Genomic DNA, 18,406 nt, shown 5'->3' with positions numbered 1-18,406 from the left:
CATATACCAAATTTTCAAGGAGTACTACTGAAACCAAAAAATAAAATTTGCAGAGTGTGTAAAACAATCCTCTTTTTGTAAAACAGTGACTCCAAAACTCATACATGCTTATGTATGTATAGTTGAAAAATGTGGAAGGATATATTTTAGACTGTAACCTTGAATTAAGCAAGAGGAACTAAAAAATGAATTTACATAAGATCACATTTATACATCTCTTTAATATGTCATTTTAAAAAGAAAAATTAGTTAAAATAGAATTTTAAACTCAGGTGAAACTCCTAAATGATTGTGAAATCATTTCAGTGCAAAGATTTTGAAGCTTTGCTTTTAAACATTCTTTAAGATGTTATTTACATTGAAGAAGCTCTCATTAGCCATAATGAAATGTACCAGTTTATGCATTTAGGATCTTGTATATAAAAATCAAAAAAATGTATCAAAACTCAAAACTTTTTTTATTTTTCAAAGTAGGTAGGATATGTAACTATTAACTTCACTGATTTTCTTCTATTACAGAAAAAGATCATTAGTAATGTGAAAACTAAGATACTAGCATATGAAAGTTATTATTTTAATACAGGGTTTAGTGCAATTTTTTTTAATTTTGGAAAACAGTATTAGAAACCACTGATTAATCGAACAATAGAATAATTTGTGAAGTCTTAGCAGATTTCTTTAGTTATCAATAGATTGAATAAATTTGTGATCTTTTTCTAATATCATACTAATATCTGAATATAGTTTTATTTGTATATTTTGTGAATTACAAAATATATGCGTATCCTACTGGTTTTAGTTACCAATTGAATATCTGTTATTCACATATTTGGTTGTTATTTACCACGTAATTGTAACTGCTTATTTTTATCAAATGTAAATATTTATCATTCTCTATATCAAGTATTTAACGTTCAGTCTACCTAATGAGATAATGAGCTGATGAGTGAATTCAGGGATGTCATAGAAAGTATTCTTGCCCTTTGTGTAAGAGTGATAAATTAAGCTCTATTTCAGCAACAAGATTATGGAATTATGTGTGATCACAGCTATGCTGTTTTTTTTAGGAGAACTCATTTTGGTTTGATTCTGAATAAAAGTTAAGTATATTTCAGACCTTAGGGAAATTCCTTTCCTAAAAACAAAAACAAATAACTCAATTCTGTTGGTTTCTATATTCCCTTGTAATTATTACCACTTTAGTTGTAAATTAACCTGTACATCCCTTTAAATATGGTTGTAGCATACATTAAATAAATCAGATCATATGGAAAATTTTAGCCTCATTTTTAGATTATGTTATAGAAATCTAAATAGTAAACTAAATTAGAAACTTACTTTTTATTGAAAAGGATTTCATCAGTTATTTTCATTAAATAGTTTATACCCCAAGTATGTTTTAAATAAATTTTGGTTATAGAAATTTATTTGACTTGAATTTTTTAGGGATAGCTTTTGTAAAAAGCAAGTCGTATAGCCATGTAACCCAAAATACTAAGCTTTATTGGAATTTAAAATATATGAAATGCAATAAAACCTAATTATATGTTTTGTTTTTTCTGTGATGAAGTCATGCAAGTTACTTTAGGTATATAGTTATTATTTCCCAGACTATTTAGCCTCTTATGAGAACTGAAACACTATTTAATAATCAGAAGATAGAATTTAATAATTATCATATAACCTACATGATTAATGTTTTTATGAAAATATGTTGAAATTTAATTCATTGAATATAGTCAATATTTCTCAAACCTCTGGTTTTTAAAATTAATTTCATTTATATAATTTCAAAATCAGTTTTCAGATCTAACATTGAAACACTTCTTCTAATTACTCTTTAATCCTTTCAGAGGACATGGATGTAGAAGCTCGGCTTACTGAATTATGTGAAGAAGTTAAGGTACTTGGATTTTTAAGATTCACATTATCACATTATTTAAATGGATTCTGTTTCCTATTCTAAAAATTTTGTCTAAGAAAACTTAATTGATTATCCTTCCTAAAATGCAAAGATGAAATTATTGATCATGGTAGAACCATAGCTTAGTTGATCAAAAGACATTTGACTTGAGCATGAAGTTAAATTATCTTTATAATACATATTATTCTGCATATAAGTGAAATAGCAAAGACAATTAACTGATCAAAAGTGTGCCTTTTCTTCTGTTAGTTTACTCAAAGAATTTCTGGGCAAATTTTTAAAGCATCATTTAAACTTAACCTATTTTTGTAAAATGATATTGTTTAGAAATGAAAAATTTGTTTTATTTCAACAGATCAAATTGTTGTACAACCTTTAAAATGATGCTTTTCAACAAATGTTTGATAATGTAGGAAAATGCTTATGTTGTGATTTCAGTGAAAATAGTATAAAACTATATATGAGTAGCTTTTTCTATGTATAACTGAAAAAAGTTGAAGACTATACACTAAAATGAGCTTTATTTCTTATTTTTTCCCCCCTTTTTCCAAGTCTATTAAAGTAAGCACTATTTTGTAATCAAACAAGATCAGTGAATGAATGCTATGAAAAAAAGTATATTCTGTGAAAGACAATGAATGGTATTTGAAAAAACAAGATATGAATGTTAAGATCTTACTATTCCTATATCTAAACATATAAAAGATCTCAAATTTAATTCTAATTTCCTTTTTAACATAAAAAGCATTTTCATTATATTTTAAGACTTATTGTAAAGATTTATGTAAACCAGAGGAGTAATCTATTTATACTTGAAGGGATGCTTTCCCAATAATGAAAATACTAAAGTCCCCTCTCAGAACTGTGGTACCATGATCCCTAAGAAATAAAATTAGTAATTGCAAGGTATCTAGATAGCCTTGCTCTCAGGACAAGGAAAAAAAAAAATAGAGTTGTATACTTTATTCAGCTTAAGGTCAGGCCAAGAGAATTATTTCTGTTCATATGTAGATTGTACTAGATACAGTGTTGCTTGCCTTATGCAATGCTATCTAATCACTCTCAAGTGCTTATCTAAGTCCTCTTTTTCTAAACTTTGTTTAAACCATTCTTGGAACAATACTTCAGGTTTCAGCTTATTTTATAGTACATTTTAATCTTCTTTGTGTTCTTAAGAGAGACATGAAAATCTTGTTAGCTTCATTTCTAATACAGTTGTAAACCCTTCTTTGGGGCAAAACACATCTGTAGATCATTTATGAATCAGTATTTAGCATATATTTATTAGCTTCCATTCCAGAATTCTGATATTTGTCAACATTTTCTGAGTTTGTCCATGAGTTCTGAGAGCTTTTTCCTTATCTGAAGCCTATAGTTCTTTATTTATTCCTTCATTTATTCATACAGTAAATAATTATTGAGTGACAAGTACGTATCAATAACTGGAGTCACAAAAAGTGTATAAAACACTATCCCTTCTCTTATTTCTAATTCTGCTGAATTTTTGGTTAATGTGTTCTTTGAGTTAGGGTAGATAAATGGAAACTTGGTTTGGCTGGGTGAAGAAAAGCAACGTTTTGGGGATTGGGGGTTTTTTTTTTTTTTTTTTTTTTTTAGAAAGATAGGGTGGAGATATAATTAGTACAATTTCTGACATGTTGAACTTGAACAACTTTCTTTTCATATCCAAGTATAGTAGGTAATGGGTCTAGATGTCAGGAGGCATAGGATCCAGAAATATAAATAGCCATCCTTGGTATATAGATGATAATTGAAACTATGGGAGTGATTTTCAACTTCAACCTGAATAGACTACGTCTACCTTCTTTAGGGTAGAGAAATAAAATCAGCATCTATCTATATATTTAAAGTAGATTTCCTAGTTACTAGTAATTGAATTATCTTCAGTTGTCTTCAGTTTTTACAGCAAGATATTATCTTCCTGAAAACTGACTTGCTGCTTCAGTGAATTAAATAATAAAAATGCTTATCCAAAAGAGAAACAGTCATTCTGATTTATAGTCTTTTATTATTCTTTGTTTAGAAATCCTTATTTTATCATTCAAGGAAACCAAATTCCTTTTAAAAGATTGTGTTTCATAGTACAATCTGGCACTTTTATCATCAGTTTAGGTGAATATTTAAATAAATGGGATAATTTAATACCATTGTTAGAACATTCATAATAATATAACTGTTTACCCACTTTTCTTTCCTTACTAGTGAGCTACAAATTAATCTTCGTAGCTATAGAATGTAGGCCCTAGCATTGAAACTATGCTCAATAAATAGTAGATGGATGAATTGTTAGAAAAGAGAAAGAAAGAAGTATTTGACAACTCTGTAAAAGAATTACCACAAGCACTCTTGGAGGCAGGGGTACTTGGGCCTGCTGAAAAATGGTCTTCTAGTCTTGAGTGAGAAGCTTATTGTGGGCATGGCTTGGTATGCCTACAGAGTGAAGGCAAAGCATGGGGCAAACTTTGAGGCTCAGAACCACCTGGGGGGCTTGTTAATTCCCAGGTCTGATACAGAAGGTCTGGGAAGAGGCCTGGGAATTTGCATTTATTACAAATTCCCAGGTGATGCCATTGCTGCTGGGGGCAGAAAGGGGGACACATCTCTGTAAACCACTGCATAGACCAGTCCCACAAATTAGTAAATGAAGTTTGGTTGAATGATAATCCTCTATACAGTCTTTCTCCCATTTAACAAATGAGCACTGCTACTTATTTTAAATTAAGCAGGAAAAGCATAAATTGTTGTCATATATACATTTTTAAGTGATATATTGTGTTTGGTTTAGGGATTGACTTGACTAATATAGAGAGGGAAATTTATGTATTAATTACTAGAAATTAAATTACTGCTTTCGTGGGGGAAAAAAATTGCCACAAGGAAAATAGAGCCTAGGAACATGGGCATGAGAGGAAAGAAGTACTTTAGAAATTATGCAGTCCTTTCTGAGGAGTTACATATCCTTTAAGTACTTTACTTGGCTGATTGGAGAAAAAAGTCCTATTTTAAGATTTCATTATCTTTCAAAAATGTTATAACTTTCATCATGATTTGTTTATTGTGTTTAAAATTCCCAGTATTTTAGTGTTTGAGGTTGATCATGCTCTATAAAACCCTGATTTATAATTTTAGACTATATTTGACATTATTACAGTTATAAGGTATCTCAGATATTGAGATATTGGGTTAAGTTGTTGAAAATTGCTAGAGTATCTATGGAATAGAAAAAAGCCATTGATCAGTTGGTCTCTCTTTCATACAGACACATTTCCTTTTAAAACTAATAATTTGCGTCTATTAATATTCTGAATAATATATTAAATATGTTATGGTAAATCTCAGAACAGTGAAGGGTTTTTTCTTGTCATTTCAGAAAATAGAAAACCCTGACGAACTGGCAGAACTTATAAATATGAATCTTGCACAACTTTGCTCACTTCTAATGGCTTTATGGGGACAGTTTCTGGAAGTTATAACACTACATGAAGAACTGAGACTATTATTAGCACAACAGCACCATACTCTGAGGGTAAGTTAAAGAAAAGTGATGTTACAGCATCTTAATGAGTATTATATTTAGAAATTTCTTATGAATAAAAAGCGTGATTTTTACCTAATACAGTGGTAAATCAGAAAAGAGACTTATTTTATTGTTTTAGTCCTAAAATTCATAATAGAATAATACAGTTGAGCACATGACCTTTCTTAGTTAACAACCCCTGCTAGTAAGAAAAAATTACTCAGATATATATAACATAGGAAAATATATGATACAGGATAGCCTCTGGAGCCCAAGAACAGGAATTATAGACAGGTCTCATTGGATACAGAAATCAAGAACTAGAAATCCATCTCAAACTAAAATAGAATATCTCTCTCCATCTTTTTCTCCTTTCTCCACCCCTCTTTTTCCCTCACCTCTTATAGGGACATGTATTATGAACTAGGCAGGGTCAGGGGACTCTCTAGACATACATGTTTGCTATAAGCCTAGTATGCACGTTATGCAGAAATTTTTGTATAGTTTTATTGTCTAGCAGGTCAAGAGGCTTTGGGATATTAAACCTTTGACTGCCTTTCCAGTCTTATAGCTTCATACACTCCGTGCACACTAATTTTCCTAAACTGCTAGTAGTTCCTTAAAATTATCATGTCTATTTTCTTTTTTCCATTTTTTGTTTTCTTAATTATAAAACATAATCAAAATCAGAAATGTGCGTAAAACATGCACATTTTGGCAAATAATTAAAAAAACATATCGTTTTCACTATCTCCCAGATCAAAAAATAGAAAATCATCAATACCACGGAAGTCCTCTATGTGTTTTCTCCAATTTCTATTCCTTCTCTGATGTTTAGAAGCAATCATTGTCTAGTCTTTTGTCATGAAGAGTTCTTTACTTCTCTTTAAGTTTTACCACCTATGTATGTACACTAAATAATAGTTGTTTCAACCTGTTATGTTATTTAGCCTACATTATTGAATTCTATATAAATGAAATCATACAGTATTGTATTCTTTTGTATCTTGCTTTTTTCACTCAAGATTCTGTTTGTGATATTAATTTATGTTTTTGTCAGTAGTTGTAAATTGTTCATTTCATTGCTGTGTTGTATTCTATTCGAATATATCCAGAATTTGTTTATCCATTCTACTGTTGATGGACATTTGGATTACTTCTAACTTGTAGTTACTTATGAACCAAGCTGCTATGAACATTCTTGTACATATTTCCTGGCATACCAGTTTCTCTGAAGTATTCACCTGCAAGGAAATTTCTGTGTCCTAGAATATACATAACTTCAATTTTAGTAACTAATGCCACACTGTTTTCCAGAGTGGTGCTAATTTTCACTCCCACCAGTACTCTGTGAGAGCTCTTATTACTCTACATACTCTCCCACTCTTGGTATTGGCAGATGTTTTAAATTTTGCCAGTCTGGTGGATGTAAAATGGTATATCGTTATGCTTTTAATTTGCATTTTGCATTTCTCTGATGACTTTATGCAGTTGAGTACTGCTTGGTAAGATTATCAGCTGTGTAGATTTCTTCTTTATGATGTGCCTGTTCAAATTGTTTGCCCACTTTGCTATAGGGTTACCTTTCTTTTTCTTCTTGATTCATAATAGTTTTCTATGTATTCTAAGTATTGGTCCTGTTATGTTTTATAAATAAATCCTCTTTCATTTCATGGTTTGTTTTTTTTGTTTTTCATTCTCTTTATGATGTCTTTTGATGAACTGGCGGTCTTAATTTTAATATAGATGGAACAGAAGAGAAAGGCCAGATATAGACATATCCATATTTGGACTTAATATATGTAGATCAGCAAGGAAAACGTGAGGTTTTCAATAAATGATGCTGGGACTATTGGGTATCCATGTGGAAAAAATATATAAAATTTAATTTCAGGTGGATTAAAGACAAATGTGAAAGGCAAAATCATATAACTTCTAAAATAGAGAATTTACAGAAGAGTCACAAAAAGAGTACACAAAACTCCCATATACTTTTCATCAGAATCACAAGTATCATTTTGGCACATTTGCTTTATTATTTCTTCTTTTTGTAGATAGTTATGATTTTTATTTTCCTAGACCATTTGATGGTTATAGACATCATGCTCTTTTATTCCTGAATACTTAAGGGTATATATCCCCAATATACTTAAGGGTATATTGACTAAGAACAGAGATAGTCTCTTACTTAACCACAATATGATGATCAACTTTTGGAAATTTAATATTGATATAGTACTGCTATCTCATGTATAATCTATTTCTCAGTTTTATCAGTTGTCTTAATAATGTCTTGAGTGAAACCTTTCCCAGAGTCAAATTTAGGATCACACATTGCATTCAGTTATTATATTCCTTTAAAGTCTTTTTAGACTCATTTAATCTGGAGCAGTATCCTATATTTTCTTTGTCTTTCATGACTTTGAGTATTAACCAGAAGTTGTGTAGACCATTCTTCAGCTTAGGTTTGTATTATGTTTCCTGGTGATTAGATTCAGATGATATAATATTAATGAGAAATCTATATTTTATTTCTTTTTCAATCAATTTTGGTAAGTTATATTTTTCTAGAAGTTTTCTATTCTGTCTAAATTTATTAATTTAGTGGCATCAAATAATTCATTGTATCCTTCAGTTATCTTTTTAACAGATGTAGTATCAGTAGTATTTTTCTCTTATTTCATTCCTGATATTAGATATTGTGACTTCACTTTTTTTCCTTGGTCAATCCCACCAGAATTTTGTCATTTTATTAGTTCTTTTTCAAAGAACCAACTTTTGATGTTGTTAATTCTCTTACATGCTTTTGTGTGTTTTGTTTTCTATTATATTAGTTTTGTTTTTGACATTAGTATTTCCTCTTACTTTCTATAGTTTATTTTGCTGTCTTTATAAACTTCTATAAGTAGATGCTTAGCTTATTATTTGTAGCATTTCTTTTCTCACACATATTTAAGTTTACAAGTACTGCTTTAACTGCATTCCACAAGTTTTGAGATATTGTATTTTTTTATCCTTCAGTTCTCAATATTTTCTAATTTTTTGAGTAACTTATTCTTTGATTCAAGGTTATTTAGAAAAGTTTCTTTTTTCCCATTAGTATATATAATGGTTTATTAAACTAAAAAATATATCTATCTGTTCCTTCATTTTCTGTATATAAACAGAAACACTGTACTATTCGATAACAGGATACTACTTTATACATAGGTGACTGCTGAATGGGGAAAATTGCAACCTACTATAACTATTTATTAGGGAACCTAACATCTATTGCACAAAAATCTTTGACTTAATGTAACACATATAAAAAAAATATTATTAAGTCAACATTGGATATGTTGTTTCAGATTTAACTGTTGTTACTTTTTCCTCACTCCAAAGTGCAAAAAAATGAGTAACCTACCCATAGTCAGTCCTCTGAAATAAAGGATCAGAGACAGTTCTTGTCCACAAGTTGCCATATTTTGTATCATATGACCATGCAGTCCTGAATTAGAGATTGGCACTTAGCCAAAAGCCAGGTATTCTACAGTGTGGACATGAGGAAGACTAATAATTTTTTGAGGTGGCCTACTGCCTAAACTACTGATTTGGCGCATTTTGTTTTGGAAGAATGACAGACTCATAGGTTCAGATCATTTCTCTTGAGTAATTTAAACACAGAACACACAAGAAGAGACACAGTTAGGTAAGCAATGGCAGAAACCAAGAGAGAGAATGTCATAGGCAAAAGCCATGAGACAGTAGAAGCCATGAGTAAACCAATTGTCATAAGGTAGGGATTAAAGTTAGGCTTAAAAGCAAAGCAGAGTCAGAGCTAAAGAGAAACATGAGAATGGAAGAATGACCAGAAAATGGAAGAACATATGCTTATTTCTGAAACAATACCTACTAGAGTGATATTAGGATATTAGTCTATTTGTTATTTCTTTGGCAATAACAGAAACACAATTTCACAAGAACTGGCTATTTGGCTGTAGAGTCAGTTCTCCAGATGTCCTTACTTTGCTTTTTATCATATAAATCCTACACAGCCTGAAGTAACCTGAGCATACCTCTATCTCTTGTTAACTAAAAATCTTTCATATCCAGAAATATGTTTCTTTATTTCCATATATATGAATGTTTTGGTTGTCTTTTTGGTATTGATATCTAGCTTATCTTCATTGTGATTAGGACACATACTATGTGATTTCAGTACTTTAATATTGAGACTCACTTTACTTACAGCAGAAATATATATTCTTCAGGTTGTTGGGTTAAGTGTTCTGAATATGTCTGCTAGGTTTTATAAATCATTTTGTTCAAACTTTTTATATTTTTAATGAGTTTATAGCTGCTAGTTCTATCACCTATCAAGAAAAATGTGTTAATATCTTCTCATATGATTATGAATTTGTTCTTATTTGCTGTTACCACTAGTGAGTGACAGAGACAGGGTTCAAACCCTGGCCGAATGGCTCAGTCGTTGGTGTTCTTCACCACTTGCTTTTTACTCTCAAAATAGAAGAGGATGATAGCAAAGATCAGAGGCAGTTTTGTAGCATAATATTTTATGGGACTGGTATTGTCCTGGGTAGAATAGAACAAGACGGTAAATTTCGATAATCAGAGAGTAGCTGGTGAACACAATTTTGAAAAATAAAATAAAATAAAATAAAGGAGCAAAGGAGAGAGGCCAAGACAAAAATTAGGTTTATGAAAAACTAAAATGCCAAAGTTAAACAGAAATCTTACCTAGAGCTTGCCTTTTCTCACCCCATTCTAAATACTAAGATTGGGCCTATTTAACTCCTGAAGGAATCAAAGAGGGATAATTAAGATGCAATGAAAAGTTCTCTAATGTTATTTAACTAGAGATAATAAGTCTTGCCTTGCCCTGCCCTTCTCTGCTACGTATCACAAAAACTATAGAAATGGTGGCATACTATATCCATTGGTTCCCATTTATGTAATTCAATAGGAACTTTGCTCATAAAATATATCAGTACACTCAGAATACATTGCTAAACCTACGATAACCAAAGAAATCTAAGTATCATTCATTGTACAGAGACAGACTTGGCTATAATAAAGTCTATAGGCTGTCTGGTAATGCATTTAGAAACAACAAAATTGAACTGTCATAGAAGCGAACCTATGATATGGAATCTCTCCTTGTTGAGGTAAAAACAAATAGTGAAGCAAACAGTTGGACTGAAAAGAAGAAATATAAATCTATACTTGAACAATTTAATGAATCAGTTCAATGTTGGTTCAACCATATTATTTGATATCAAGATTCAGAAAGGGCAGATTTTCAAATTCTTGGAAAATTAAGTCATCCAAAATTATTGAATTCTATAGTCACGTGCCATGCACAATCACATTAGAGCACAGAGACTATTGTATGTGAGTGGTTCCCAGTGACCCATACTAATTAAAAAGATAAAAGAGAGTAATGTCAGCATCATGGCAAACAAAAGACATTCATCATTTTGTCCCACCCATAACAACAAAAATTTGGCGTGCATCCACAAACAAAAGTGACTTTGTAGGAGCTGTGGAATCTAGCACCATGTACCATGGAACCTGAGAGGAATCTCACCACTTGTGCTTCAAGTAATAGGCGGACAGACCTCAGTTCTAGCTATGGACCCTGCAGTGGCCTATTAACCACCTCCAGCTCCTCTTGGCGACCATGTAGGAGCTTTGGAGAACACTGACTTAGACAATTATCCATGGTCAAGAGAGCCTTTGTGGAAGTTCAAGTTTCCAGAGGAGAAATTCCAGCATTCAGTTGAAGCAAAGTAAATACAAATTTGGACATGCTGAAGTTCTAGCGAGAGGAACAGCTTGCCTTTACTCACATTGCCCCTTCCCCAAGGTGACACAGCTTAGGTCTGAGAGAGCCCTTGGTGTTTTTCACAGAACCAGAAAAAAGAATACTAATATTTATATAGAACTACAAAATACCCTAAATAGCCAAAGCAATCCTGAGAAACAAGAGCAAAACTGAAAATATCACATTTCCTGATTTCAAACTATACTACAAAGCTATAGTAATCAAAACAGTATGGTACTGGCATAAAATAGACAACTAGACTAATGGAATCAAATTGAGAGCCCAGAAATAAACCCTTGCATATATAGTCAACTAATATTTGACAAGAGTGCCAAAAATACTCAATAGGGAAAGGATAGTCTCTTCAATGAATGGTGTTGGGAAAACTGGATAATCACATGTAGAAGAATGAATGAAATTGTCCCCCATCTTACAGTGCTCACAAAAACTAACTTAAAATGAATGAAAGCCTTAAACATAAGACCTGTAACTATAAAACTAATAGAGGCAAACATAGAGAAAAAGCTCCTTGATATTGATCTTGGCAGTGATATATTTTATTTGACACCAAAAGCAAAGGTGAACTAAAGAAGTGGACTACATCAAACTATAAAATTTCCTCTGCAAAACAAAGGAAACCATCAACAAAATGAAAGGGAATCTACCAAACAGGAGAAGATATTTTCAAATCATATATCTAATAAGGCATTAATATTCAAAATATATTTAAAAACTCATACAACTTAATAGTAAAAAAATCCATTTAAAAAATTAGCAGAGGAATTGAATAGACATTTAAGCAAAGACACAAATGACCAACAGGTACATGAAAAGATGCGCAACATCACTAATCACCAGGGAAATGCAAATCAAAACCACAATGAGTTATCACCTCACACCTGTTAAAGTAGCTCTCATCAAAAAGTCAAGAGATAACAAGTATTGGCAAGGATCTGGAGAAAAAAGAACCCTTGTGAAGGATTCCTTAGGAGGTTCCTTAAAAAATTAAAAATAGAACTACTATATGATCTAGCAATCTCACTTCTGGGTATATATCCAAAGGAAATGAAAACAGGATCTCAAAAAGATATCTGTACTCCCAAGTTCATTGCAGCATTATTCACAATAGCCATAACATGGAAATAACCTAAGTGTCCACTGATGGATAAATAAGATGTGAGACACAGACACATACATACATACACACTGGAAAATTACTCAACAATTAGACATCGTGCCATATTTGCAACAATATAGATAGACCTTGAGGGCATTATGCTAAAGGAAATAAGTCAGAAAAAGACAAATACTGCATGATCTCACTTATATGTGGATCTAAAAAAGCCAAACTCAGAAACAAAGTACAGTGGCGATTACCAGAGCCTGGAAGGTGGGTGAAACGGGAGAATGTCGATTAAAGGATACAAACTTTCAGATATAACATAAATAATCTCTGGGGATCTAATGTACAGCATGGTATTTGTAGTTATAGTACAGTATTATATATTTGAAAGTTACTAAGATAGTACATCTTAAATGTTCTCAGCACAAAAAAGAAATGGTAATTATATGATATGATGGACGTGTTAACTAATGCTAAGATGGTAATCATTTTGCAATGTGTTAAGTGTATCAAATCAACACCTTAAATTTATACAATGTTATATGTCAGTTATCTGTTAATATGCTGGGGAAAAGATAAAAGATATTTAATATCAAGTGAAAGATGCTTTAGTCATTGCAAACTGAGAAATGGAATTATCAAGTAAGATAACTTATGAAAAGCAAAAATGTATTGAAATTATAATGAATTTTGTATGTATCAAGAAGTAAAAAATCTGAGATTTTACTCACAAGCTAATAAGTTAACCTTCCATAGATTTATTCATAGATGCTGGCAGAAGATATGCGATCAGAGACGAAGAACTCTGATTCTGGGTCCGAGACAAAGGACTTTATTATTCACAGCAATAGTAGTAACCAGAGTGTCATCATTTGCACTGGATTCTTTGAACCCCAATTTCCAGAGTCAACATTGAGAAGGCCAGGTTCACACCAGTGAATTGCATTACAGGAGAAAAACTCTGTGCTTATGATCCCAAATATTCTATAATGGAAAGTTAGCATGTCTGCCATTGATTCCAAAGGGAATCTTTATCTACCATGGTTGTAAGCAAACCTGTGCTTTGTTCCAAAGGGAGACATATCTCCATCTTCCCAGGCCATTCTCAATAAAAGCATCCTTGAAAAGATAGTCTGGAACAAGGACAGTGCTTCTGCTCACAGGAGTTGCAGAAATGTAAAAGACCCTTGGAGAATTGTCTTTTAACAGTATCTTATGGAAAACTCATTTTCATTGCAGTTTATTCCCTCAACAGTTTTATGTTGCTAGTGCTTCCAAAGGTGCCTCTTGGGTTACAGTGCTTCCCGTTGTGACATCAGAAATGCCATATTTAATATTTGTTTTAGCTTGTGCCTAGAGTTATAAGTCTAGTGTTAAGAAGGTCCATATATTTAGTTTACAGATCCAAAGAGCTATACTTTGTGCTTTGTACTAGCATTGCATACTTGTATTCTGCCCTGAACAAGCTCTATTTAGGGCTGGTGGAATCAGCAGAATAACAGTTGGTATGGCATTCTTTCAGAGACAACTTGAATAAATCTTTAGTTTTGTCATAGCAAGTACAAGTTGCCAGATAAAATACAGAATGGCCAGTTAAATTTGAATTTCAGGTAAACAACAAATAATTTGTAGTATAAGTACATGCAATGCAATGTTTGGGAAATACTTATACTAAAAAAATATATATTTCAATGTCCAGTTTGATAGATGCCTAGTTCAATTTGAATTTTAATTAAACAGCAAATAGATTTTCAATCTATGTATGTCTGGTGCAACCCTGTTAAATAGGATACCGAAGCATCAAAGAAGGATTTAACTGTTTATATATTTTTGAGTGAATGAAGTGTGCCTTATCTCTACAGAAAACAAAATCCCCTTGGTCAAGAAAAAAACTAATTGTGAGCTCATTAATCTTGTGTGGAAACAGAGCGTGTGGTAAACATATGGCTTTACTTAGTATTCACTTATCTGTGGTTCTAATCTAGAACAAAGAAATCCAAGTGGATATGATGTTTCTGATATTCAGTTAATATTCTATGGTATTACTCATTTAAACTTTATATTAGTGAGTCTTTTCTTAAACTGTAAAATGAAAGCCTTTTTCTTTATAAAGGTTTTGTAAAATAATATTTTGAACTATATAGTCATCAGAAATAGAGAAATTAAAATTTTTTTCATTGATCTCTACCTTCTTTATAGTTTTCATGTGAACCTAAGAACTGCTTTTAAAAAGTAGTCTTTAAAAATTTGTTTTAAAAATCTCTATTCAGCATCCTTATTATATGCATATTTTTGTGCCCTGTTTTGACATCTCTCTGTTTTATTCAGAGTGGTGCCCACCTTTGGTCTTATAAGCCTATCCTCTTTTTCTTTGACTAACTTCTTTTTTCACCTGTAATTTGAGTTAATAGCAACTCAAATTGAAATATAGTGATTCTAGAACCACCGACCACAAGCCAAAGGATTCATCTAAAAATTTGGAGGAGGGAGAGTTGTTTGCTCTTCATGGTTGGATAGACTCCATTATTGTGCTCTTGGAGAAGTAAAATTTTGGGTTTTTTTCCCCATAGAATGTTCATGGAAGAGCCATGATCATTTCTTTATATATTTTTACTTGACATATATATATAGCAATTATTATCTGCAAGGCATTGTCTAATTGCTTTACGAATGTTGACTAATTTAATCATCAAAACAATCTCATGAAATATTTTATTATTCTCATTTTAGAAAAGAAATATTGAAGTTAGGTGAAATAACTTGGCCAAAGTCACACAGCTTGTATGTGATAGAAAGGAAATACAAACCCATGCAGGAGATGCAGATCTGATATTTTCATGTTTCATCTGTTTCTCAGGCATTTGCAAAATATAAAAAGTGAAGTAAATTAAATCTTCAAACAAAACAATAGTCCAAACTTGTAACATTGGATTGCCATTCACTAAGTTGCTGGTTTGCTATGCTATTCATATTTTACAAATAACAAAATATAATCTCAAACATAAGTTTCAGCTATGACCTTATGATGCAAAATATGGTTTTGTATTTTTTTCCCAATTGTATTAAAGAGAAAGTGCCATTCGCCTTTATTCCCTGTAATTAATTATAAAAAGGTACTGTAGAACACTAAACACATCACAGATGATCTAATAGCTAGAAAATCAAAACATCATTTATTGACAGCACCACCAAAAGCGTAGGTAATATGTAATATAATGTCTGTAGGTAATTGTTTCCTAAGATTGAATTTTTGAACAGATGGGTTTCTTTTTCTTACATAAAATTTACATAACATAAATTAACCATTAATCATTTTAACTTGTGCACTTCAGTAGCATTAGTACATTCACAGCGTTGGTCAATTACCACCTCTATCTAGTTCCAAGGTATTTTCATCACGCCAAAAGGAAATCCCATATCCAACAAACAGTCACTCCCCATTTCCTCCTCCTCTCCCCACCACAATCCCTTGGCAAACACCAGTCTGATTTACCTGGATGTTTCATATAAATGTAATCAAATACATGGGACCCTTTGTGTCTGGTTTCTTTCATTTGGTTAGTCCATGTTGTAACATGTATCAGTCCTGCATTCCTTTTTAGGGCTGAATTCTGTCATATGGATATAGTACATTTCTTTTATGTTCATCTGGTTATTTCTACCTTTTGACTACTGTGAACAGTGCTTCTGTGAACACTTGTGTATTTTTTTTTATTTGTTTTATATTTGTTTTAATATCTGTTTTCAGTTCATTTGGGTATATACTTAGGAGTGGAATTTTTGAGTTGTATAGTAATTCTATGTTTAACTTTTTAAGGAAACTACACTGTTTTCCTTAGCAGTTGCACCATTTTATGTTCCTACTATACGTAGTATACAAGGGTTCCAATTTCTCTACAGCCTCACAAACACTTGTTATTTTATGTTTTTTTATTTTTATTACTGTCACCTAGTGGGTTGCAAAGTGGTGTTTCATTGAGGTTTTGATTTGCATTTCACTAATGACATTGAACATCTTTTTGTGTGCTTGTTAGCCATTTGTATGTCTGTTTGAGAAATGCATATTCGAACAAAAGTATATTCCAAGTCCTTTGCCCATTTTTTAATTGGATTGTTTGTCATTTTGTTGTTGAGTTACAGGAATTCTTTATATAGTCTGGAAACTACACTCTTATCAGATATATGATTTTTCAAATATTTTCTTCTATTTTATGGGTTGCCTTTTACTCTCTTGATATAGTGTCCTCGAGGCACAGGACATGCAGACAGGAAGAAAAGTCTTAAATTTATTAAATTCATTTTTTCCTCCAATAAAATGGTCTTGTAAATTAAGACAAATATATTCAGTTATATTTATGGTAAAATTTTGAAATGATATAACAACCCCCCTTTTTTTAATTACAAGAAAGTATTGTGTTTATGCTGCTATTAGTATAGTTTTCTTGGAATCATTAATTTATTACATATAGTGGGAAAAATCCACATGGCAAGGGAAAAGAAAGATTTTTTTAATCTAAATTTACTTAATATGTATATCTACTCTATGTTATAGTAGACTCTCATGTCTAATATTGTATATATTTGATTTTTAAAAAGTTCATAATCCTCAGCAGTTTAGCACAGAAACTTTGCATTCAAGAGATCTAAATTTCGTAAACTGTAATATAATCTTCTTGAATTATCATTGGTAACATTTTGAAAATTATGCATAAAATCTAATATCTACCTCTTCTGTTTAACTCATAAAAAAAGGAAAAGAAATAAATTTTAGTGTCTTTAATTAATATTGTCATATATACTTATGTAAAGTGAGGTTTTTTTGCCCCCTTAAAAAATTATCCTGCAAAAAAGAGAAAACTACTTCATAGTTAAGTTCTCACAACATTTTCATGTTATTGAGTGCTCTCAACTTTATTTTGAACACAAAATAAGGCAAAATATATTTCTTCAAGGTAATAGAAAATAAAATCAAAGATTAGAGTAATGTGAAACATGGTGACAAATGAAAGAAATATTCTTCTTAAGTGACTTTAAAGTGCATGCCGAAACAAAATGCTCAGGGGATGGAATCACTAAAGCTTTTATCACTGTTGGAAAAATACTTAGAGAAGGCATATTAGCTTGAAATACCTCAGTCAGTGGTAGTGTTTTAGATGCTTTTAGAGGTTACCTTACAAAATCAGTGGAAACAAGAGTCAAAGATATGTACACACATTTAGTCATTATCCCTGGGAATGGGACATTACACTGGCAAGTGAATATCAATGTAAACAAACTTTGTAAAGATTCTCTAAAAACCAAAACAATAAGTTGTTATGGTGATCACAAATAAACCCTTACCAAACCAATGAACAAAAGCTTAGTGTTACACAAACTACTTGGGATAAAACCTCCTGTGAAAGCTTTATGTATGGATTAAAAAATGGCTGTCTCTCAAAACATAAGTGAGGGTGATGTTCATAGTTGAATTCAATCTTCTTGAGAAATAAGATCCTGCAGAGTTAGGGTTATATGATCTAGGAAACCTAGCAATTTATTTTTGTCCTTGATCAAAGTGAGATAGGCAAGTAGACCACCTCTCAGTGTCAGTGAAACACAACAAATCTTGTAAACTACATAGCCAGGAAATGAGAAGAACGTGAAAGGAGTAGAACATGGATGTTATTGTGCCAGCCTATTAGGTGTTAGAATATGTGCATTTATCATCAAGTAATGACAGTTTATTTTTATTTTATTGAGGTAAAGTTTAAATCCAATGAAATGCACAAATTTTAAGTGTACAATCAAATGAGTTTTAACAAATCTGTTCATCCAGGTCACTAACACCCCAGTCAATATATAGGACATTCATTACTTCAGAAAGTTACCTTTTGCTGCTTTTCAGTCAGTTCCCAATCCCCATAAGCAACCCCTGTTCTGATTTCTTTCATCATAATTTAATTTTATCTGTGTTTAAAAGTCTATATAAATAGACTCAGCAATACAATATGTACT

At 31.5% G+C, this 18,406-nt stretch overlaps 1 protein-coding gene across 6 annotated transcripts in view; it reads left to right on the top strand.

Moving 5' to 3' along the window:
- The window catches only part of FAM135A (family with sequence similarity 135 member A), a 95,498-nt gene that overhangs the window by 51,677 nt on the left and 25,415 nt on the right, over positions 1-18,406 (top strand). For all 6 annotated transcript variants that reach the window (XM_023531212.1, XM_023531209.1, XM_023531208.1 and 3 more), the window contains 2 exons: positions 1,854-1,903; positions 5,316-5,471. In XM_023531212.1, coding sequence (XP_023386980.1) covers positions 1,854-1,903; positions 5,316-5,471 — 206 coding nt within the window. The remainder of the gene's footprint in view (positions 1-1,853; positions 1,904-5,315; positions 5,472-18,406) is intronic.

Source organism: Pteropus vampyrus, unplaced genomic scaffold, assembly GCF_000151845.1.
Source record: "Pteropus vampyrus isolate Shadow unplaced genomic scaffold, Pvam_2.0 Scaffold64, whole genome shotgun sequence".
Classification (NCBI taxonomy): domain Eukaryota; kingdom Metazoa; phylum Chordata; class Mammalia; order Chiroptera; family Pteropodidae; genus Pteropus; species Pteropus vampyrus.
Note: the sequence above shows the minus strand (reverse complement) of the source record. Positions and strands in the feature narration are given on the sequence as shown.